This window comes from Poecilia reticulata, linkage group LG16 (assembly GCF_000633615.1).
Source record: "Poecilia reticulata strain Guanapo linkage group LG16, Guppy_female_1.0+MT, whole genome shotgun sequence".
In the NCBI taxonomy this organism is placed as follows: Eukaryota; Metazoa; Chordata; class Actinopteri; order Cyprinodontiformes; family Poeciliidae; genus Poecilia; species Poecilia reticulata.
Window position 1 is genome coordinate 5,807,020 of NC_024346.1, and position 25,351 is coordinate 5,832,370.

The 25,351-nt window shown below is 37.6% G+C and overlaps 2 protein-coding genes and 1 long non-coding RNA gene across 13 annotated transcripts in view; 2 read left to right on the forward strand and 1 right to left on the reverse strand.

The window, feature by feature from the left end:
• Positions 1-12,140, forward strand: part of thsd7ab (thrombospondin, type I, domain containing 7Ab) — a 224,881-nt gene extending 212,741 nt beyond the window's left edge. For 4 of the 8 annotated variants that reach the window (XM_008430964.1, XM_008430967.2, XM_008430966.2 and 1 more), the window contains 4 exons: positions 1,951-2,033; positions 3,813-4,026; positions 5,814-5,901; positions 6,067-6,335. In XM_008430964.1, the coding sequence (XP_008429186.1) occupies positions 1,951-2,033; positions 3,813-4,026; positions 5,814-5,901; positions 6,067-6,211 (530 nt within the window). In that variant the 3' untranslated portion in view covers positions 6,212-6,335. Of the gene's footprint in view, positions 1-1,950; positions 2,034-3,812; positions 4,027-5,813; positions 5,902-6,066; positions 6,336-10,614 lie in introns of those variants that run through there. The other 4 variants (XM_008430965.1, XM_008430971.2, XR_535685.1 and 1 more) reach the window with 3 other exon arrangements.
• The window catches only part of LOC103477693 (uncharacterized), a 59,652-nt gene that overhangs the window by 2,135 nt on the left and 32,166 nt on the right, over positions 1-25,351 (reverse strand). For all 3 annotated transcript variants that reach the window (XR_001777416.1, XR_535683.2, XR_001777417.1), the window contains exon 3: positions 1,922-2,050. This is a non-coding gene — a long non-coding RNA (uncharacterized LOC103477693). The remainder of the gene's footprint in view (positions 1-1,921; positions 2,051-25,351) is intronic.
• The window catches only part of LOC103477694 (neurexophilin-1), a 16,468-nt gene continuing 5,913 nt past the window's right edge, over positions 14,797-25,351 (forward strand). For both annotated transcript variants that reach the window (XM_008430963.2, XM_017309419.1), the window contains exon 1: positions 14,797-15,360. In XM_008430963.2, coding sequence (XP_008429185.1) covers positions 15,289-15,360 — 72 coding nt within the window. In that variant the 5' untranslated portion in view covers positions 14,797-15,288. The remainder of the gene's footprint in view (positions 15,361-25,351) is intronic.

The following is a 25,351-nucleotide window of genomic DNA, read 5'->3' on the forward strand; positions in this document are numbered from 1 at the left end:
GGAATAAAACTTGGAATTACAGAATTAATTTAACCTTAAACTCAAGTAAAATTCAGAGTTTCCTTTACAATACCTTCAATTCATAAATCAACTTTTAAAAATATAAGAAATCTTATATTAATTATTTTAACATAAAACTATATTTATTTTGGACAGAAATAAAATGTTTTGTTTTCTCTTATTTGGGCTGTAGGGAAAGAACATAGATTTGAAGATGAGGAAAATATTAAATTCTTTGTTTCTTCAGGAAATCCAATTTCTAAAAGAAGACATATTGTTTCAATGTATTGATACAATTAACTGAACTTAGTTTTTCTGCATAACCCTGAAGTTTGTTTTGTACCGACGCTCCATAAATGACCTCCAGTAAATAACATTTTTAACGGTGGGGTGATAGTTTTGATTAAAGTGAACAGAAGAAATCCAGCAGGTGTCAAGAGAAACCAGATGTTCCTCACGTCGCCTTTCAGATCTGGCGTTTTATCATCGTTAGTACCTCGTGTCGTGTTTTTTCCGCTGTGCTCTCCAGCTGAAGGTTTGAGGCAACAATAAACAATGAGAACGACTGTGCATGCCAATATTCTCTGCACCAACGCTTATAAATAGTTGCATTTCTGCACAATTTCCAAACCTCTCTGTCAGAACATGGAAGGCATAAATATCGCACAGTATTCTGAATACAGTGAAGCAAATGAAAGTGGAGCTGTGACAAGAAATGGGAAAGAGCTCTGGTGTATTTTAGGGGAGATACTGGCTGGAAAAGATGAAGACGCTGTATTTCCATACAGTGTTTTGAATAATAGATAGTGCTGCCGAATTTATCTTTCAAAGGTGAGAAACTGCAGCAGCTCTAAGGCTCAACAAGTATAAACCACTGGTGGCAGTTTCACGTAGGAGGTGAAATTAACACGGAATGTCAAAAATACAACAGAAAAAAAGAAATCAGAGAAACTGGAGACTTTGTTTGTTTCTACAGGGAATGTAGGTGGTGGGTGATGGCAGCTATTATCTCATGAATAATACATCAGCCTGTTGTTGCTCACCTAAAACTGTTTAAAAAACAAACAGGGCTGCAATGTTCTCTGCTTAATTTGCAGATGAATCTACAGGCTGTTTTATGAAAGGACGTTAAAGGTGACCTATTATGCTTCCTTTAACGGGTTCATGGGAAATGATAAAACATGTTGATTACATTTTTACACAAAATCATTATTGGATAAAGAGATTTTCTCCTTTCAGAATGACCTGTTTTAGTGCTGCTGCTGGCCACGCCCCCAACTCGAGTTTTACACGCTCATGTGAAAATGGCTGCCAACAGATTTAACCTTTATTTAACCAGGATAAAGAAAAACCCACAACTCTTCTTTAAGGAAGTCGTGGCCAAGAGGCAGCAACAAATCCAACAAATGTCAACTAAAAAAAGAAACAGGAACGTGTCACTAAATCAACGTCAAGAACTTTTAGATATAAAGGCAATAAACATGCATTCAGTCAGTCTAAATGTTTCTTGAAACAAGTTCCTAGAAGAGGGAACAGAGTGAGCGAAAGCGTTTTTTGCCCAATTCAGTCTGAGCTAAAGAGACGGATGTGCAATTATACAACCATACATGTTTGAAAAGCATTAGTAGAGCCTCCTGCATAACCAACAAGAATACACCAAGTTGATTCTGGATGGTAAGTCGACAACAAAACACTTGTCTCTTCCAGCAGCCATTGTACAGAGCACACAGTGGTAAAATCAGCTGACCAAACATGCTGGGTTGCTAGGTATTGTGACTTAACAATCAGGAGGTTTTCAAAACGGCTCAATTTCCAAACACCAGAAAGTCCACCCCACTGTTTTTTTGACGACAAATTAATGTTTTTCAAAGCACTTTTTATGGAAGCAGCCGAGACCCAAATGAAGGTATAAAAATATCACCAGAGCCGTTTCATCTCCCGACTCTGCAGGTGGTTGTCCTGCGATGAATCCTCCAGTGGACAACAGCTCCTGTGACCCTCCCTGTCTCATGACGAAGTCTTTCTGCAGCGAGGTAAGCCCTTTTTCATTCTGAAATCAAAATAAAGAAAATGTCTGTCAGAGTCCACCGCAGCTGAATCTGAAGGTGCAGGTCACCTTGTTTCGCTGCGACACTCTGATAAGATCCAATCTGAATGAAGCGGAAAAATAAATGTTAGCAGCACAAACGGATAAAACACGTTTCTCTGTTGTGCAGCGTCAGAATCAGGAAGTAAAATATTTTTGTCAATAGAAAAAAGTAACCCAGCAATTAAAGCTGATTATAATGATTACAACCTAAACGGAGAAAGATGAGAGTTTAGAATGAGAAAGGTAGAAATATTGTTCTCACTCCCATGTAGTCGCTTTAAAACCAGAAACTTTAATGCATTTTGGAGAGTTTTGTATCATTAACCAACACAGATGTTTTTACCAGTCGGAAGAGAATAATGGATGCGTTTGATTTTATTTAGAGAAAAAAAAAACTAATTTGATAATATACTGAAGGTTTCTCTTCAGTATATTATCAGCCTGGCGGGCCTCCAGACTGTCGTTTATTTATTCATTTTAAATGATTGTTTTCAATACAGTGGTACAAAGATGTGGTTTATATACAATAAAACATCAAACCACGGTGCAGCAGCTGGTGGGCCGGCCCAGCGCTCCCTACCACCGGGCTTAGCTGGTTTCTGCTATGATGCCTGTAAACAAAATCCAGGGCAACCAGTTGCCTTCACAAGACTCTTAATTAGTGAACATATTCCATGTGTTTAATTTAATCCACACATTATTACAGGGTCAACTGTTCAATAATCCAAACAAAGGAAATGAGTGAGGCTCAGCTGCAAAAAAAATGTAAAGTGCATTATCACTTTTATGAGATTTTAATTGTAAATTATATGGTTTGCTGGTATCAGTGGTGATTTCCACTTATTCACTACATAAAACACATTTCAGCTTAAACATCAGCAGACGTTTGATGGAAGCAGCTGCTGTTGAGCACACTGGGTTCTGCTGAGCTCGGAGTTTATTGCAGCTACTTTTCCTCGTTCTTCACATCGACTTGTGTATTAACAAGTTTATCTTCTGATCAAAATTTCAAAGAAAAATCCTCTGGTTGTCCCAGTTTTCGTGCTTGGAAGAAGCTGGAAAACACGGCATATTGATCCGTGTCTCTGCAGCAGCAGTTTCACTTGTAGGTGCAACATTAACCTGATGAAGATGGTTCTCTAATCCAACAGCAACATGTTTTAAAATCCCCCTGAGCTTTGAGCTCAGTTTAAGCCAGGGGTGTCCAAAGTGCGGCGCACAGACCGTTTGTGCCCCTTGAAGTGATTTTGAGCAACCCACCAATAGCAATTGAAGAAAAAAACAATGTACATCCAGCAGATGAACCGGCCTGATGCAGATGGAGACTTTTTATCCATCTTTCTGATGCATTCCAGTTTATTGATAATTTATTGTATTTGATCCACTCATTAAGTTGTAATGATTTAAAAACTAAAATAATATTCCATAATTAGAACCAGAGATGGTCAGATTGCAGAAGTCCTCTGCTTGTTTCATTGTGATTAAACTAGAAAGTCCCATCTCTGGATTTTATGTGTAAACTTTTAATTTCAGGTGTTAGTTGGATTATATTGTTGTTCTTCTAAGTGTTAAATGAATATTTACATAAACAAGATTCTTTTTATTTAAATAAGTGGCCAAACGGTGAGACAACCATCCAGATTTTCCCCCCCTGGATGGAAATGCTTCCACCTTCATCCACATCCTCACTGAATCTAAACTTGCTTCACGCTGCCCCCTGCAGGCCGGGATGTGCATGTGCGAGGAGGGCTTCACAGAGGTCCTGTCGCCTGCGGGTCAGCTGGACCAGTGCGCCCCGATCCCGGTTCTGGAGATTCCCACTGCAGGTGACAAGAAGGGGGACGTAAAGACCAGTCGTGCCATTAACCCCACGCTGCCCACCACCATCCAGCCGGGACGCACGGGCCGGACCTGGTACCTGCAGCCCTACGGACCAGGTCAGAAATGGCACACGCTTTGCTTTAATTACCGGATACAATAATTTAACTCAGAGATTTTATACTTGGTTAAGTTTTAAAAATCATACTTTTTTCCAAAAAAAGAAAAAAAAAATACAAATTTTCACAAATTTCTTTAAAGAATATATATATTTAATAATGTTTTTTTTGTTAGTGGGCCTAATCTTTTCCGTACATAAGCATAGATTTTACACAAACTGAAATCCATCCTTGAATCCGTCTGATCAAGAAAAAGAGTATCAAAATAATGTTAATCATAATAAGTTATGATAAAGTTCATAACTTCCTCTTGCAGTAAAACTTTTTGCCTTTTGTGTTGTTGAAAAGCTCATTTTCTCTTCTTAGCACATAAATGAGAAAATCCCGTATTTGCGAAGCAGGATGTGAGTTGGCTCAGACTCTTGGTGCTGGAAGTCGACATGTTTACACTTCATGCGGTGCATGAGTGAAATCTGAAACATGAATAAACACACGGATGTAGCAAACGACCGCATGGCCTCCGCTGCTGCTGCTGCTGCAACATTAACTTTAGAGAAATATATCTGCAAATGTTCCTCACAAATCATCCGTGGCAGGAAGAGAAACCTTCAGGATGAAGGAGCTCACAGACATTAACCTCAGCTTCCTTTAGCTACCCGGTTATGGAGGCAGAAACATTCATTGAGTAAATTAATGGCTCACTAGTGGATTAAATGTAAATAAAAAACATCTGATTTTGATCATATAGCAGATGGATTTACTACAGCCTGAGATCTGCTCTGTAAATTAAAATGTTTTCTCCATTATTTTAATCGTACAAATGAAAATGCAACCAGAAGTACCACAGATTGGAGATGTGCAGGTGTACAAAATGTACTGAGGCATAAAGATTAAATCTGTGTGATTATCATATTGATAAACCGCTCTGACATTTCAATGTTTAATATCATTACAGAGGAGGAAATTATTCACTAATTCATCAATACTAAATTATGTTCTTCCCTGTCGGCCTTAATTTAATGTTTTTCTGAGTATAAAGCTGTAAAACATCCTTTTTTTTTAATATTTATCTTCCAATAACTTTGACATGTATCCTGATTATACAGTATAAAAAAATTTATGTAGTAAAACATTTTGTTTGAAGTTGCTTTTCTGAAACCAGAGAAAAAAAAACACATAGATTTTTTTATGAAGTCCTTGAAAGTGTTTGATATTCAAACTTCACAGGTAACAAATCATTTGATTAAAAATCTTAACTTACTATTGAATTTTCACACACCTAATAAAAAACTTTTTTTCCCAGTGTTTGCCGTTAAATCAGATTAAACGTTTCTCGTTTTTGCTCAGTTGGAGTCACCAAAATTATTTCTATTTGCTAAATGCCAGAAAATTCAGCGAGATTTTTTATTTTATTAGTGATTTTTTTGTAACTTTCATTTTATTTTCTGTCGAAGTATCTAATTTACATTAACAGGAATTGGATTGTTCCAGTGTAATAAATATTTATTATTCCTATCTGCTCAGTGGCTTATTGATGAGTGTAAATGAAATAAAGGTTAATTTATAAACATTATTGGAATTGGGGTATCTTAAATTAGTGTCTTAGTTTGCTGACTCGTATCATACTGTGACGACATGATGGTTTTAATTTTTTTAAAATAAAAGTTATGAAATAAATGGTGTTTTCCCAGATTGACAGCAGGAGCTAACCTTGCTGATTGTGATGTAATCTTAATCTGTGCCATCAAAGTAGGAGATTAAGAACTGACCAGCCTCCTTCTCCACAGATGGGAAGCTGAAGATGTGGGTGTACGGTGTAGCAGCAGGAGCCTTTGTTCTCCTCATTTTCATAGTGTCTATGATATACCTAGCTTGGTGAGTTGATAAGTTTGATCCCCCCGTAGTCATCCTCATCCTCATCATCACCCGAGTGCTGAAACGAAACCCGTCTCATCCCTCCCACCTTGAGTTGCAGCATGCCCCTCCTTCATGTCATCTCCATTTCTTTTGCTTTCTCATGCGTTTGCTGTCGGAGAGCAGCAGCGCGTGCGTCAAGGTGCATCGCTCTCTTAAGGCCCAAGAGTCTGACGCCAACGGGACGGCAGTGTGGATGGGCCAGAACTCTCACGAGATGGTTTACACGTGTCCCCAGTGCCAAGAGCTGGCTCAGAGCAATAGTAGCTAAAGAGGATGCGGAGGGCTCAGACCCACCCCGACTCTCCCTCCACTATAAGCACCAGCAGTCCCTCAGTTTCCCTGTGAGCTCAAAGTGTCCCGTGTTCTGCCTGAGAGGCTGGGGGAAGGTCCAGGTGAGGAAAGCGCCAACCCAGTAGACTTCCTGTTGACCCTTTGCAACTACATCACGAAAATCAGTCAAGACACCATGACGGGCGTCGGATTGTTTTCCCAAGTTGTTTTTGCCAGTTTAGCCAAGTTTTATTTATCCATTATTCACTGCTTAGTGCACACAGACCAACAAATTAATGCAAAATCTCACTAATAAGTGAGTTTAGTAAGATGCAATGAAACACTGCGTGATTACTAACCATTAGTAGTCATGTAACCGAGCATGTATGGTAAATGGACTGAACTTGTATAGCGCTTTATCCAGTCATTTTGACCACTCAAAGCGCTTTACACTAGAGCAGTGGTTCTTTACCTGATTAAGAACCACTTAATCAGGAACCCCTGGGGTTCGACCGAACCAATGAGTTGTTCTCAGGGGTTCGGCGGAGCCTCTGCCRCGGAGGTAAAGACACACTTGYGTAAAGTCGTGATGACGCCCCGCTTTGCCATCACTTGCTGCACAGGATCACGTTACATTGCTTAGCCAATCAGAGCTGCGGAGGAGCCCTGATTGAAGGAGCTCCACTCTCAGCATGGATTTGAACTTGTTTCTTTAATTACTTCAGCAAAGCTTCACCGTTTTTACCAAATTCTGTAGCTTTCGGTGTACTTCTAAATCTGCTCCTTAGGGGTGTGGGGGGGGGGACTGGGTTTCGTTCTGCAGACCTAACCTTTTCGGGGTTGCTACTGCCTCTAGTGGCGTGGGGGTGGTAACACAACAAATATAATTACATTACTAAATCAGAATACCGCAGAGTCTTTATTATTTATTGTTAATTTTCATTATCTTAAGAATGTAGAGCTAATTAAATGATCTAAACAAGACCCAGTTTCTCCCCATGGCCAACCTGTTGAAACTGTGGCAGATTTTAAATACCTTGTGTCGTTACTGGACTGTCAGCTCAACTTTGCTGAAAACACTGACTATATTTTGAAGAGACTCTACCTTTTAAGAAGACTTAGTGATCAAATTCAAATGTCTTGAATTTGGGGGGGGGATAATATTTTATTTATCACTACAGAAGGGCTCAGTGAATGCGCATATGAAACTGGTGGGTTCGGTACCTCAAAAAAGGTTAAAAACCACTGCTCTAGAGTCACATTCGCACTCGCTCACACATCAGCATACAGGAAGAAGCTGGAATCAAACCTACAACCTTCTGATTGCAAGACGACTACTCTACCCACACAGCCACAGTCCCCTCACATGTATGAATATAACTACAGTCTCTTGTAAGTTCTTATGTCCGTCCAGATTAAGAGGAAACACCTTTTATGACGTAGTGATATAAATCATGTGGCGTAAATTCAGCTGGCTGATTCTTAATGTCACCATCAACAAACCTCAACTAGCATTAGCTTGACTTGTAAAAGTGGAAGCCATCTATATTGACAAAAACAACTTGTGAAAACAATTTCAGCCTTTCAACGCTCCGGTCCCTCATTTCCAGCATCCGTCAGATTAAGAGACGCAGTTGGAAAGGTCAAGACTTCAGGTGTTCTGTCCTCGAAGGCTAATATCCTCCAACTTTTAGACTCATCCCTCCTCCAGCACACATGAATCAACTGATTATCATCTCAAAGTTGTGGGATAGTAGCTCTCAATGACTAGACGTAGACTATAGTTACTGTAGATCCCAATAATCTCCAATTGTTTAGGAATGAAGATATCCAGGTGCTTCATATCCAGTAAGTTTTCACTCTTCGGAGGCGTTTGAAAGTCTGATTTAGCCAGAAATAGGAGGTTGTTCCTTAATATTGATAAAGTACAAGTCATAAGTGAAATGATCTGGAACAAGACATTTAATGTCTTGCGCATCTTTCTGAAGTTACCTGTAAAATCTAGACCAAAAATACGTTAGTTTTTGCAGTGTAGACACATAATTTTGAAGAAACATTATTTGAAAACATGAGCTGAAATAAAATGAGTAAATCTGAGCAAACACCATCAGATACTTCCTCATAATAATCTGAGTGCAGTATCTCCTTGGAAACTGTTAAGATTGCGTATTGTTTCGCCTGAAATAATCTTTTACACGCCTGCATTATTTAAGCTATTTGTTGTTTCTCTAACATTTAGCATCAGATCCATTTTTAAATTTGCCACCTGTCCAACATACAGTAGATGTCACTAGTAACTGAAGCATGGCGTCAGCCTGCCCTCTTGTGGCCAAATGAAGAATTTCACCTGACTTGATTTCCTGTCAAAGCAGTCACATAATTTCCGTAACCGTAATCTACGGTTCGTTAGCTTTAATTATTTTAAAATGAGAACTTGTCACCGCTAATTATTTGATATTGCTTTCAACTCAACCAACATTGGCTGTTTGTTTTTTAACTTAAATTAAAAACCGTTTCTAATTATTTGCAGAAGAAAACTCTTCAGTCGAGGAGAGATTCTTTAAAATGCTATGAGTTGCGTCACATTGGAGAAAAGTTTTGAAAGAAACTTCAGAATAAAGATTTCAAGCAACAGAAAACTTAATATTATATGTTCTGTCATAGTAAGCTGTTCTTTGGAGGATAAATTTACACCGTATTACTCTGAGATATGACTCCTGCAGAGCTGACAGCCCAGATAAATGGCAGGAATCATGTCTTTAACTCCTCCTCTAAAGGTCTTTCGCTCCCAGGAGGCAAAGGGAGCAGATGTAGCATGTGTGTAGGTTTTGCATGCAAATTAACTTCATACCTTTAAAGCCTTTATACAGATCCTTGTGATTCTTCTGAGGCCCGTCAGCCAGTTCCTACCACATATAAAACTGCATTTAATTTAGAATAAAAAATTATTTTGACGTATTTCCTTTAAGCATGCTCTTATTTTGTTACATCTACCATCTAAACTTTGCACCACCAGTCAGCCAATAGCTCCTTTTCAGTTAACCATAAAGTTGTACAAATTGAAATTACAAAAATAAATTTGCTTAATGGAAATGAAAATTTGGGAAAAAAATATAAAATTTGTTTTTGCTTCGTACAAGTCACATTTCTGTTACTACTGACAGAAACGCCATAGAGGACGACAGGAAGTGGTAGGAAGATGGTTTGTTTTTTGTCTGCCTCCACCAGTTCATAAAAAGTTGTCATTCCAACGTGTTAAATTCATAGCTTTTTGCCGCCTACAATCTCCCCAAAACGCCACTCCCAAGTATAAGAAGTTTGTTTCTCTTAACTCCTGAGTAAAACGACGTCTCCTCTGATTGGCTGATTAGTGCCGAGGCTGAATTATGAATATATCTCATGTAACTGTTTACATCCATCTCTGGCATGATTTTTAGTGACTTATCGTTTGGACAAGCTTAGTCATGTGCGATTCTTTATTTTGTTTTATTTAGTGGAAACGCCACAATTGCAAAATTGTGTGTGTGTGTGTGTGGGGTGGGGTGTCATTAGCGGAAAATTGACAAAAATTTGCACACATTTGTAATGGAAACACAGCTACCAAAACCCTGAACATGACAAATCTGAATTAGTCAAGAATGACATTTAAATGTCCAATTTAACACAACTAATTTCAGGATTTCATTAAATGTAATTTCTAAACTATCAAGTTTAAATTAGGGCTGGATGAATTGGCTAAAAAATGTAACCCAATACAATAATCTAATATCAGTCTATTGATAATTATTGATTAGTTTTTTTGTTTTGTTTTAAGCAGGACTTTTCTCGTTTTATCCAGTTTCACTCAGCAAAATTTGGAAACCTTGAACTGTTACTCAACAGGTTGTTGCTAGGTAACCAATGAATGAGTTGCTAGGTAACCAAAGAGTGAGTGGGTCAGTTGATTCCACCAACTTTTCTTAGCTGGCCTCCAGAGGTTGAGACTAAAGTCTTTGCTCTGCCTACATCTCCCAGAATGCTGTGCGGTTCTGGATAGGAGTTCAGTGAATACTCTGTCAAGACGTATGTATTATTGGTCAATTGTGATCTATATTATTGATTTTTTTTGTTTTGTTTTTCAGCTCTAAGTTCAATAATTAAGGTGGGGAAAAAATCTTTTCTCAGCTGAGGATCAACTTTGTTGGATATTTATACAAAACTACAAAACTGAGCATCTGCAAGGCAGGCGAGGTCAGGATTTAACATTTGAAATTAGCTTCCCATCAGTGGCTTCCTCCTCTTTTTTTTAAATTTATTTTTTTAATTTCATTCCCATCCTCATTTGCGTGACACATTTTGTCAGAATGTTGTCGTGTTTGAGGCTTTGACGTTTTAACTCCTGTCTTAATCTTTCTCTCCCAGCAAAAAGCCAAAAAGACCTCAGAGACAGAGGCAGCAGAACAACCGGCTCAAGCCGCTAACGCTCGCCTACGACGGGGACACGGACATGTAGAGCCGCTCCTCCTGTCACACAAACCCCTCCATGACAGCGAGCGATGTTTGCAGCGTGAATGGACTCACTTGTTCCCATTTGATTTTCCTTAACCAGAACCTTCATGACCTCCAGTTCGCTCAATGAAATGCCTTTTATTTTTAAACTGAGAGTCTCCAACTCTTTCACCCCCGCACTCTCCTGAAAACGCTGACTAGCTGGAGGCTTTGGACGCTCTGACGGTTTGTATGTTGCCAAAAGTCACCGCAGGGAAGAAGAGGAGGAGGAGGAGGAGGAGGGAGAGGAAAATCTCCATCAAAAGGTTTGGATTCCTTTTTCTTCCCTCAATCCTCAGCCGGGTTTTGACTCAAATCTCCTTTTTTCCCCCCCAGTCTTTTTATTTCTGCTTGATTCAGAGGCCTGTGTTTGTGGGATAAACTGATCGGCGGCCTTCACCCTCGCTTTGTTTCAGGCGCTACATTGCACTATATTAGTGCAGCATGATATGCACACGTGACTTCTACCTTTTATTGCCATAAAACACTGCCTCTTCCACAAACACAACGGACGGGAAACAACCGGAGAGACCCACCAGTAAATATCTGTATAGGTTTCATTTCTCTGCTTTTTTTTTGGTTGTGGTAAAATAAATCTTTTTGTGGTTTGTAGATTTCGTCGGGTGTTTTTTTTTTTCCCCCAGATGTAAGTATGAGCATTTTATAAATTGAATAAATTAATTTTCTTGCGGTTTAGCTGAACTGAAACGAGTCCTGGAGAGAAACTGAAGCCATTCATGTCATGCAAACATCATTTCTGCCTTACTGGTAACCAATCTACTGCTCCTACTGGTAACCAATCTACTGCTCTTACTGGTAACCAATCTACTGCTCCTACTGGTAACCAATCTACTGCTCTTAATATTTGATCTGGCAAATATTAAACACAACAGAAGAAGCAGACAAAAACCTAAACAAACCAACTCATGTAATAACAGTGTTATTATAAATGCTCCAGTCTCACTACAATGAGATAATATACATATATATATATATACATATAAATAAAATACACTGTACAGATGAACTATACAATATGTTAATAAGAATATGCCTCTGACTTCAGTGTAAAAGCAAACTGGTGTGAAGAATGTTTACTTTTTTTCCGTGAAATTTGTAAATAATGACTTTTTTATTTTTTGGAGAAAAAAAAAAATCAAAAGTATGTGTAAATTTATTTTGTATCGCACAGAAAATGTTAGTTTGAATATTGCGAAGTGGGTGTATGATATTGCTGATTGTTGTTACTATGATGCAAGTTGTATGTTGTGACCAAGAAAACTAAGAGAAATAATCAGAGGGGAAGAAAAAGAAACTCGAAGAACTGGTTGTTTTGTACAGGTTGTTCATATATGGAAAGAATTACTGAAAATAAACGCGGACTCGGCTGCAAACACAAACTTATTGTGATGGAGTCATTTCTAAAGTCTCACCAGTCTGCAACACTTTACAACACGGCTAAATAGGGCATAGATATGTTTATAAACCATTAATAATCATTTGTTGTACATTAATTAAGGGTGCAAAGGAGACTCTGCACCCATAAATCTACCAGTGTTACATCTAAAGGTGTTACAGTAAACATTCCTTACTACTCTGTAAGAACAATAAGCATTTCTAAAATTAGGTTTTTAGTATATAGTTTCCTTCTCAGCTGTAGTTAATGCATAATAAACGGTGTTTAGAGATGAATTAATATAATTTACTATTTAGCAGCCTTCTATGATAGGAGTCTCGTAAAGTGAACCAGTAAAGGTCTGATTTACAGCTCAGCCACTAGGTGTCGCTGTCCTGCAGCAGAAGTTAATTAAAGTTTATTTCTCTGCGGCAAAGACTTGCGTTGAAGCACATTTGGACCAAAGCAGAGCTGCAACATTTTACAAACTAAATACCAGCTCAAATTTCACTGACCCGTTACATTTACTGACAATCTGCACTGAAATGACCTCTTTATGAACGTTGGTACATTTTTATATTTGGAAGTTATGCTTATTAAGGCAGTGCGATGACAGAAAATCCTGTCATTGCACTGCAAAAACAAATCTTACCTATTTTTGTCTAGTTTTTAGTGCAAATATTTTAGTATAGTTGAAATAAAACAAAACTTACTTTTCAGCAACATAGGAGCTTGTTTTACCTAAACAATTCTTTAATATCAATTTAAAAATACTAGTTCTATTAGATTATTTGACTTATAACATTTTGTTGTAAGTTATCATCTTACTTCATCAATATTAAAGATTTACAACAAATTCCTACGTCTCGCTAAAAAGTTACTTCTAAGTTAGTTTTGTCTTATTTCAGGTGTACTGAGATATTTGCACAAACTGGACCAAAAATAATTGGTAAGATTTTGTTTTAGCAGCGTTTAGGTTTTATTTCTTCTAATTAATTTAGTTTTTATTACTTATGAGTAGTTTAAGTATTTTCATACTTTGGTTAATTTTGGTTTTTGGGTACATAAACCCAATGGAAACCCAACAAGTTACAATATTTTCAAAAAATGTATTAAGTTATTGTTTAACTACCAGCTGACTGAAAATTGTTTCTTATTTAATGTAAATAACAATTTAATGCAAACACGATTGTTTGTTTATTTTCCAACATTAGTGAAATATTTTTGTGCATAAATCCCAGAAGCCGCTCAGCAGAACGTCGCTCTGCTGCTGGATTAAATACAACTTCAATAAATACACCAACTTTTTTCCATTAACCGTTTTTCTGAAAATAATGGTGATTAATTGCATCGTAAACAGCAGCAGATCTCAGTTCTGGTCCAAATGGATCCACATCCCAGAGAAAATCTGCCGGCTTTGATCAAATCACTGAATGAGCTAAAGGTGAATATTTTTCACACGTTAAACATTTTAGAAGAAAAATATCCGATTTTGAAATGAAACGGATCCATAATTTGACAAAAAAGTAACTTATAAGAAGTCATAATGTTTTTCTTTTTTGTGATTTTCCATGAAGTGTGTATATTTTTTAATTTTTTTTTTTTAGGAGATAACCTGCATCTCCACCTGCTCTGCATCCAGCAGATGGAGATTAAAAGATGCAGGCTTTTCCTTGGACGGGGAACAAAAGATGCCATCAGACTTTTCTGCCTGGTCTAATGATTTTTAGAGTTTTATCCACTCATGGTTATAATTCAGAAGTTTCTCTTTCCTCCGTTTATCAGTTCAGAGGCAAACTGAGCATTAGATCCATCCTCACTGCAGAAGGTTTTCCAGGATTTATTCTGCTTCCTAAAAATCCTTCACACTATTTACTGTTTTTATTTTATGCAAAAAGGCCAAAGATAATCCTTTGCTTGAATTGTATTAATTCAGTTGAATTTCCAGAAAAAATATTTTATTTTTCCATCACCTGATCAGTTTTCCTGTTCTTGCTAAAGCGTTTCCTCACAGCATCATGTTGCCACCACCGTGTTTCAAACAACTTCAGGGTGTTAAGTTTTAAGTTTTTTCAACTAATGTCCAAAAAGTTACATTTTTGTACTTTTTGGCCAAGAAGTACGTCAGGCTGAGATTCATCAGCCTGGAGTGGCTTCGCTGTTTGTTTGTCAATATAAGCAGAAAGAAAAGAGCAAATTTACAACAAAAAAACTGAAATTTTGAAATTAATTTCAAAAGTGTTGGAGAGAAAAAACGAGGTAATTGCTGAGTTTCAAAAGTTAAAAATGTTTGACCATTGAAACTTTTCTCTAATGATTTTTTTTACTTTTCAACCTTAGAAACTACCTGATCGTTCTAAAAATAATTACCGTACCTTTCCCCCCCATGTTCCTGAGATTATTTTCAGTATTTCAGATATTTTTCCAGGACATTTTTCAGACGTTGTGAGCTCAGATATTTCCTTTGTCTTTCTTTTTTCTAGAAAATTATTGATTGAAATAAAAATTAGATTTTTTTTTCTAGCAAATTTTGAAAATTTCTGTGTTCGAAAAGTTTTTGTTTCTTTCTAGTAAAAAACGAGATTAATCTGAAAATTTCAAGATTCGTTTCCTTTAAATTTTAGACTTTTCAAACTTTTTGGCAGAAATTTCCTTTTTTCTGTCCAGAATGGCCTTAAAACGCTGTCACTGAACTTCCTTGTTGCTGAAATTTGCTGCACAAATAAACCTGATTTATTTGAAAGCTGCATAAAGAATAAAACATGGAGTCATTTAAAATCATCTTTCCCAGATGAAGCGAGCTGAGGTCATTCCCGCTGACCACCACTAGATGTCAGCACTCGGTGACGCAAAAAGAAAAGTTGTCTCTCAAAAATCAATACTGTGAGGCTCCCTCCCTCTTCTCCACTGTTTCTCTCTCTGTCCTCCCCAACTCTCTCCCTCCCAGTATAAAACATCGCTCCACGCCGACAATCAGACGTGAAAACGCCTCCGTTGTCACCGCAGCGCCGCAGAAGCCCTCCCGTTTGCCCGGCTGATGCCTGGATGACCCCCGCCTGGATCCTCGCCTCCCTCACTCCTCGAGTTTGACAGCTGATTGCGGCTCATCCAGCAGGAGATTCTCCTCTAGTTTTCTCTTCTTTCTCCCTGAAATGAGGCGAACGGCGGACATGAAGAGCACATGTCTGTGGGCCGCCGCTGCGCTGCTGTCACTCAGCTCTCTGGTGAGTTAAATGTCATTTTGATTTGACCTTCTCTGCTATTTGCATTCTTTGTTTTCAGATTTACAGCAATTTTATCTGTTGAAATACTCCTTTAGCTGCTGTTTTCAGCAGTAACTAGAAGTGTTGTGGACTTTAAATGAAAGAAAATCTTCTCCAGCTCTTTTTTTTCCCCAGTTTCTCCCATTTTGCAGATGTGGTTTGGAAAAAGTATATCTGACAGGGCGAAGGAGAACAGCCTGAGCCCATTATGACAAATACACCAGAATGCTTGCAAGCTCAATGCCTTGACAGTTTGTGACAACCCAATTCCTTTAATCCCTGAAGAGACGGTAACCCTTCACCCGCTGATAAATCTGTCAACAATGCAATCAAAGCGGAGCAGGAGCCACTCCCCTCTCCGACACCAGCAGAAAATATTCCATAAACTTAATCCCTACAAACTTGACTGGCCTTAAAAACCTCCTGTGGTGTTATCTGTGTTTAATTTGCATAGTGATGGAAAGAAGTCAATTACTATTAATTATTCCCTACAACTTAATACCCATTATCGAATTGAATTCACCGTCTTGAAAACCATAAACTCAATTTCACAGCTGACTAAGCGCACTAATCATTTCGCCCCCCTCCTCCTCTTATTTCCTTCCTTTTCTTATTTTATGGCGCCCATCCTGCTTTAAAGGAAAAACAATTCCTCGATTTCACCAACAGCAGCGGCGGCAGCGGCGTTCCCCATCATCTGTTTCTCCTTCTGTCATAACAAACCAAAACCAAACATTAATTTTAAGAACTGGGATAATTTCTTATGATGATTTCCTAGCATCACTTGACAGGAGAGTGTGTGTTTTGTTTTGTTTTTTCTACAGACTGGGCTGCCAAATTGCTTTGCCATGCTTTAATGGGATGATCATAATTGTTTCCTACTTGCTGCATCCTAAGCTTTCGCCTGCAGCTCCTTCAACAGATTGACAGACCCATGGGAACCTCGCAAACTTATTTTGGCCGCCTTTGAACCAAGTCGTGTGTGAAATAATATGATTATGCATTTTTCCTCTGGGTAAGTTGGAGAACTAGTGGCCAGGGTTTCTTCTTCTTCTTCTCCTTAAATATCCCGCAGTCTGTCCGCGCTCGGTATTTATCCTCCTCTGAAGTCACGGTGGGTAATCGTGCCCTGGCCTCTTAACGCGCCGCGGCGGCGAAACGACGCTCGGCCTCATCCCCAGCTGCCTGTGATGTCTCGACACACTTCCTGATTTGTCATCATCTCTGACCCTGCGCCTCCCCTCAGGTATCGCTTTGATATCACCTGAAACTCTCGGCGGGGGTCAAACGCCCCCATTTGATCCATCATCTGGACGACAGGAGGCCGAGACATGGAAGTTAAATTTGGCGGAAAATGATCGTTTCCTCGAAGCGGCCAGCAGGGAAAAAAAACATTTAAGAGTCTTTAACTTCCTTCTTATCGCATCATAAAAGATTGAATGAATTTTAGCTTCTCAGGATGTCTACACTGCAAAAACGTAACATTTTACCAAGTAGGCTCTAGTGGAAATATCTTGGTTCACTTGAAATCAGACAAAACTAAAGTGACATTTTAGCACAAAATATGAGCTTATTTTAATTAAATAATAACTTAATGTGCAAATTATTTAACTGAAAACGTGAGAAAAATGTCTTGCTATAAGTGAAATAATCAGCACTTTTTCATCAGTATTATGAATTATTTACATGAACCTCCTTTATCTCACTGAAAAGTTACTTGAAAGTTAATTTTGTCTCATTTCAAGTTAACTAAGATATTTGCACTAAAAACTAGACAGAAAATATTTGGTATGATTTTGTGTTTTTTGTAGTGATGAATGTTCACCTTCACCTCAGAACCTTTAAATAATCTTTGATCGGTCCAGCTGGGATTTAGTCCAGATTAAATGCAAACATTTCAATTTGATATTTTAATCCTATTTTTAGTTTTAATCACACGACTCCCACACTGCAAAAACACAAAATCTTACCAAGTATTTTTGTCTAGCACTTGAATTAAGAAACAACTAAAAACAAGATCCACTGGCAGATTATCTCCTTTAAAAAAATGGGGAAAATGTTTTGTTATAAGTTAAATAATTTACAAGTGGAACTAGTAGGTTTTTTTTTAAATTAAAATTAATGAATTATTTATATAAAACAAGCTGCTACATACAGTTTTGTCTTATTTTAAGTGTGCCAAGATATTTGCTCTACAAACTAATCCCTAATTTTGGTCTAGTTTCTAAATCCCAGCTGACCAAATATTGTGAAGACGAATGATTCAGAGGTCAAACTGAACATTCATCACTGCAAAAACACAAAATCTTACCAAGTATTTTTGGTTCAGTTTCTAGTGCAAATATCTGTGAAAGACAAAACTATTTCACAAGAACATTTTCTGAAAGCTTGTTTTAAGTAAATAATCCTTTAATATTGATCAAATAATACTTGTACAGGCAGATTATTTAAATCTCAACACGTTTTTCCCGTAAGTGAAATAATCTAACAGTTTTTCGTTTGAGTTCAGTTGACCTCAAAGGAGTTGAGACCAAATCCAGATTATTTGTCACTTGAATTATTTTTGCATTAAGTTGGACTATTTTTAACTATTTCACATTATAAAGCTGAAGTTTTTTTCCTTCACCTTTCTGTCCGTTTACGTTTGGTTCCTTTACAGTTTAAATTATAACGAGACGTTTTTCCCAGGTTGTAAGTTGAATAATCTGCCCGTTGAACTAGAACCTTTTCATCAATATTAAGGAATTATTGACTTTAAACAAACGCATATCTTGCTGCAAAGTTACTTGTAATTTACTTTTGTCTCATTTATAAAGACATCCGCTTTAGAAACTAGACCATAACATTTTGTAAGATTTAGTTTTTGCAAAATCACATAACCTGCAGCCTTAATGTTTACTCAGGATATAGGAGCTGGTTTTAAGTAAATAAACTCTTAATATGGATTTTAAAAAGTGCTGGTTCTACTGACAGATTATTTAATTTATGACGAGACAGTTTTACCATGTTATAAATGAAATGATCTGCCAGAGAAACTAGTACTTTTTGTCAATATTAAGGAGTTATTAACTTAAAGGAAGCTCCCATACCTGTCAGTTAACTTTCTTTCCTTTTCAGTGACATAAGACGTTTGCAATATAAATAAGATAAAAAATACTTGGTATTATGTTGTGTTTTTGCAGTGTAGGAGTCTAAATGTGGTCTGAATCAGACTGTGTGTGTAAGGTGGAGCTTTGGTCGAACTCGCGCCTCCTCGCCCTTCAAGTTCATCTGATTTACCTGAACCCCACCAGGTGATCAAATCTGCTGCATTCATTTGTCAAATCTCCGGATGGACGACATCCGTTAATTTTCCGGAGCGCGCAGCTTCCAATCAAGGCTGCAAAGTGGCTTCCCAAATCTTCCATCAGCCTGTTCGCGTCTCCATTCTAGCTACAAATCTTCCCTCCACACGCAGCAGCCACAACATCCAGGTAAATGAAAAGTGACACACACTTTCATTCTTCCTCTCAGGGTTTTTTTGTGTGTGCGTGTGTGTGTGTGTGAGAACCCACCGCAATGTCGCCCGGCTCCTCCAGCGGTTCTATTAAAGGTTGGGATTTGTTGGCGGTTCGGGGGTCCGGCTCATAGAATCTCCTCCGCGCTCCCGAGGGGGGTTTGGGGGGTTGTTTATCTTCCCGTTTCAAAGAGCGGACGCCTGCGCCTTATCACAGCCTCGCCAAGAGTAGATAGCATTTAGGTTTGTCCAACAAGCCCGCCTGCTCGCTGCATCTGGCAATCTGAGAGTCGTTTCCTAAAGGACTCCGGCATGCCGATGCCGTTTGCCGTTATCTCGCCGAGGGATTCTGCCTCGTAAGCTGAACATATAGGAATAATATTAACAGGCGGTTAAATGGGGTTTTCAGGAGGGTGCAGAATGAAGTGGAGGGAGAAAAGTTGCCAAATAAAAAGTAGAAGAGTTTTTAGTAGCAACAAATTCTGTCGTTGCTGGTCAGTTTGCTTAAAGAGCTGACTTTTCAAGAAAATTGTGTTCAAAACATGCAGCTTTAAAGCTTTCGGGGTTTTTCCTGTTTATTTTGAGAGATTTTTGTATAAATTGTTGCATTTTTAAATCTGTTTTCCGTCTCCATCTGTTTCTGCTACGGCTGAAACGATTAATCGTGACTAATCGATCATCAAAATAATCGACAACTAATTTACTGATCAATTAATTGTTAACTGGAGTGTACAGACTAAAAATTTGCCATTTGCTGCAAAAAACAAAAATCTGGGAAGCAATTAATTAAGCCAAAACTGTAAAAAATAAAAATAAATGTTTTGCAAGCAAATTGTGCTCAACATCTGCAGCTTTAAACCTTTCAAGGTGTTTCTATTTATTTTTGAGAGATTTTTATATAAATTGTTTTAATTTTTTTTTTGGACTTTGCGTCTGGTCCTGCTACAGATGAAACAAACATTTACTCGCTTATCAAAATAATCGTCCACTAATTTAATAATTGAGCAAATGCTGACTGGAGTATGCAGGCTCTAAAACAGGCTATTTGCTTAAACAACACACTCAGAGCAGTAATTCAGCCTGTGCAAAAAATACGTGTTTTCTCAAGGAAATCATACTCGCAACATGCAGCTTTAAAAGTTTTAAGGTTTTTTATATTTATCTTGTAGCCGTTTTCTGTCGTTTCCATCTGTTCTTGCTTGGGCTGAAACGATTAATCGTGATTAATCAATTATTGAAATAATTGTCAACTAATTTGGCAATCAGTAAATCATGAACACACACGCACAGACTCTAAGAAAGTCATTTACTGAAAGAAATAAAACCAGCACACGCAGAGCAGTAAAAACTTTACAAAAATATTTTGGTTTTCCAAGAAAATCATGTTGATGCGTCATAGAAATTATGAAGCATCAACATGATTCACTAAAGGAAAGCTGCTATTGCATTTTAGGCAGTTTAATGTCTTTCTTATTTTAAAAAAAGAACTGAATTATTCACGTATATGCATCTTTTAATGTATTTACATGCGATTAATCGTTAGAATAACCGATTAATCGTTACTGAAATAAGATTGACCAAAGTAGGAGAGGCAGCCACCTTCAAAAAAAGTCAGATAAAATAAATTAAATATGGTAGGAGTGCTTTTAAGTTATTTTTCTGTCAGGTTTTACTATAAGAAGGCAGAACAGTGGATTTTAAGGGCACTACTTCAAGATAGTAAATGGGATTTTTTTTTTAAGTTTATGTGGAGCTGATATTTTACAGTATTGTTTTGATGTTCATAAAGACTATGCCTGCTTAATCATGAATTTTTGGATTCTTTTAGTGAAGAAATTTCTGTGAACATTTTTCTTTCTGGATAATTTATGTGAATTTCCCTGTTCTCTGTAGTTGGCATTAATATTAACCGTCCCACTGCCATGGTTTTTGTACTTCTTTTTACTGTTCAAACATGCTTCGCTGAGAGTTTTAGATTATTTATTCGCTTTTCTTCGCTGTGATGTCATCTCTCTTGGAAGTTAACAGACAGACTGTATTTAGAGGCGTCCCACAGCTTTCTTCTCCAGACACATGATGATTTTTGATCATGCAGATCACGTCTGAGTGATGGATTCCCCTTGATTTGTTGTTAAAATGGCAGCAAAGATTTCCTTCAAATTTGAATGAACCTGATTTCCTACTTAATGAATTTCAGCTCATCTTTGTAGCCTTAAAAACTCTTTTTCCAACAATTAATTTATTCTCCACTTAGTTGCAGAATGAATTACAACTAATTTTTTTTAGTTTAAACCCTGCTTTGTTTCCAACACATATCAACCTCAATACTATTTTCTACATCTGATGATTAGTTTTATTTTAAGTTTCGAGTATAAATACATTTTTTGTTGCCAATAAGCATCTATAGTTGAGAGCAGGAGTCCCAAACTTAAACTTCATTTGTAAAAACACTAAAAATGCTACAACATATTTAACCATCAACTTTTGGAATGTTTTTTTTCCCCACTTTTAATCATGATGCAGTAATTATTACTTTAGCTTAGCCTAAATGCTACCTCATTTGTTTTGATTTTTGGCCATGAGTTCTGTGGTGAAATATTTTACTACCAGCAGTGGTGGAGAAAGTACTCAAAAAATGTACTTAAGTAAAAGTACAAATACAAAGACAAAAATGTACTCAAGTAAAACTACCACATTAACATTTGTACTTAAGTAAAAGTAAAAAGGTACTGGCTTTTAAAAATACTTAAGTATTAAAAGTAAATTCACTTGCTGAATAATCCATAATCCCTAATACAATATCATTAAGTGAACCGATTGTATTTAATTTTAATATATTAGAAATGTGCAATTTTAATGAACAATGCCACAGATAAAGCATGTTTCTATTGTGTTTACTCGGTAACATAGTTTAGACTTAGATATGTGATTATGCATCATAATTTCAGGGATGAAAACATCTTGTCTCCTGTCCTAACATAGCATGAACCACTAGTGGCTTTTATTTTTAAAGAAATCCAACAGAAAGGGAATGGAAAGGTGGGTGGGAGGGGAAGGACAGGCAACCGAGGAGTCACGTAGCAGAGTTGTAGTCAAGACCACCTACCCAAGACCAAGTCAAGACCAGCACCCTGCCCTACGTGACACAAAAAAAGTTTTACATATCAAAATTTCTTCTCAAATTGATCTGAAAGATCCACATTCCCATAAAACACCTAGATATTAAATACTTAAGAGCTGAAATAAATTTAATCAGTAAAGATCCGTCCAGAAGAATCGGATCGTTCCTGAATGTCATATCAATGCAGACTTTGGTCACAGCGTTGTCCCATATTTGCGACACCTCAGTTAACACCTCCACACAATAATTCAGCCATGAGTGACAACTTTTTTTCATCGTGGATGCAACATGTGTGTCTCAGTCAGTACAGCTAGCTTTGCTAGCATCACGTCCACGGAGCTTACCTTTCTTTAAGCTTTCCTTCGAAGTGACGCTAAAAGTTGGACTAAGTCCCCACCGTCTGTGAAAACGAAGCGCTGCTGATTTTACATGTCGCCATATCAATTTATACAGCGCTATTATATTACTGACGATTACATGTCCTCCCGCTCAGAGGAAACCACTGCGCATGTCTGGAGCTCCACGTGCGAGTAAAGGGGAGGCGATGGGTGACAACAGACACGTAAGTCACGTTATTGCTTGGATTTTACGGCGCCACCTTAAGTCCCTGAACTTCACATTTTAACGGACAAAATGCACAACGCAACTTGGATGCAACGAGTAACGCGACAATTTTGTAGAAATGTAGTGAAGTAGAAAGTACAGAAACTTACTGTAAAATGTAGTGGAGTAAAAGTAGAAAGTATCCGTTATTAAATTACTTTAGTAAAGTACAGATACACAAAAATTGTACTCAAGTACAGTAACAAAGTACTTGTACTTGGTTACTTCCCGCCACTGACTACCAGGTAATAAATCTAAATAAATCTGATGTTCATGTCGTCATATTTGATCAGAAGAAAAAGTGTAATATTTTATATTAATCACATATCAAATTTTATTTGAGTCCTTTTGTCTTTCAGAAACTTTTCCATTTTGCGCTCGCTAGCTATGTTAGCTATGCTAGCTTGGTAAATTAGACTGGCAGCGAATCAGAAAGACAAGTATGGGAAAAAACATGTCAGTAAGTTATTTTAACTTATTTTAAAATTAGAAATGAAAACTGATTAGATTTTACATTTAAAAAATTTCTAAAAAAAATATATATATATATATATACGTTTTATAAATGTATGATTAAAACATTTTGATTGTTTAAACATTTTAACAGATTTTTTTTATTTATGGGATTTCATGTTTCAAATTAAATATTCCATTTAATTTTTTTCATTTATGCATCCACCCCCCATCAACCCCCTACTTTCTGAGGAGGCCCTCTCAGAGTTCCCTGGAGGCCTCCCAAAGGCCCGCAGCCCCCATTTTGAAAAACACTGGTTAGCGAACAGAGGCTTCAGTTTTAGTTTTCAGTCTGGATTTTTTTTGCTACCTTCTCAAAACATTTAAATTCTGGTTTTTATATCATGCCAACTCACACAATGAACAAATATTTAGTCAATTTAATCCAATCATATTGAGAGATTAAAAGTTAATTACATACAGTTTGATCCGAAAACACAAAAATAAACCATTAGAGCTGCTAAAATTAAAGACTACAATGGTCAAACTTCTTTTTTTTTAAAAAAAGGTTTCATCTGAAGTTAATAATGAAGATGATTAAGTGTGGAGCCAATTCCACCTTTAACAACAAGGGGATATGGTTTATCCTTGTGTGATATTCATTAAAGCACAGTATTGACAAACCAATATCTGTTAAGCCCAGAGTTATCAAAGTGCCACTGTTGACCTTTACGCTGCCAGCTTTGTTGTTCCTCCTTTCTCCGCTCGGCAGCATTTCTTTCAGGCACATCCACGCCTCCCTTTGTGCATCGCCGGAGTGTTTCTCCAGTTTTGGCCCCTCAGTGTGCCGGCGCAGTCAGTCGGTGTGTTCCGGATGTAAACGTTGCTTTAGTCAGGACTGCCTCTGATCTGCCTAATCTCCCCGGGCGGGATTACAGGTTGGGCTCTAATCCGTGAAGTGGGGGTCTCTGTCAGTGTGCCTTCCTAATCTAGAGACTGTCAGGTGCTTTAGATGAAAGCTAATTGCATGTCACAGTTTGGGGACCAAACCTAGCGCTGGCGACAACAGAGAGGAGGAATTAGGTGCGAGGATGTCTGGGCACACACACTTCAGACGTTCTCTGGAAAATTTGATCATCTTAGAAGAAGAAAACAAAGATGAAATCCTTCCCAAGAATTTCAGTCGCAACAAACATCAACAAGTAACTCAGAAACGGAATATTTTGGGTCTGTGTTTCGAAAGAAAGGCAAGTGAAGTTCCTTCAAGGATTTGTGTAGTTCAGAAAATATTCCTCACATGTAGGCGTTAAAAATGCTGCTTCCACACAAACACGAGTCCCACTTTCAGTGATTAGTATAACAGGCATTGAAACCAGCTCTAAGCTGCTCCCCAATATCCCAGGATCTGGTTTCAGGACTCCGCTGAGAACAGAAACCCAGTTACAGAGACGCATCAGTAATTACTGAGCTACCAAAACGATATTTCATTTGGTGATTAGAGACTACAGTCTTTCAACAACTCAGAATAGATATGGTCATGAGAAATAAACGAGCTTTACAGCCTGGATGGCAAGACAAAGGTTCATTAGGAGACAGTTTATTCTTTTACGATTACTGAAAATAAATTAAACAGGCGTGAGAGCACGTTTGGTGTCGTTTGACCTTGGTCGTTCCTGCCAAATCACAAACACATTGTGTCAAGTTTTCTGCTGTGATTTCCTTTAAAATCCCCAGTTGTTTCAATTATGTTTGTTATAAAATATATTGAAGTCTGAACAAATATTCCTAAACATTTCTCTTGCCTTATCAAATTCAATTTAAAACAGCTGCATTGTGGCAAGATGAGACGCTATTGTTTCATTAACAGACAAAAATCTTTGTCCGAGCGCCCTAGAGTTTTCCTTTTATGCTTCCGTGAACAGGTTAGGAAAAGTCTACCTGCTATACAAAACACATTCATTACAGTTTTTGCATAAAAATCATTCTTTAGACAATGAGATATTAGTCTGATCAGTTCTGCGGATTGAGAGCTCCTTTCAGAACGAGCTGTTTTAGGGCGTCTTGTCACTTTAAATCCAACAAGCTGCTACTGGCCACATGTCCAACTCTATGTTTACAACCATTTGTAAAAATAGCTGCAAACAGATGCTCAATTCAACCATACATTTTTGAAAAGCAGAAATGGTAACACCAGCTGGCCAAAAGTGCTGGAACTCTGCTGGGGTTGCTAGGTGACAGGTGGAACTCTGCTGGGGTTGCTAGGTGACAGGTGGAACTCT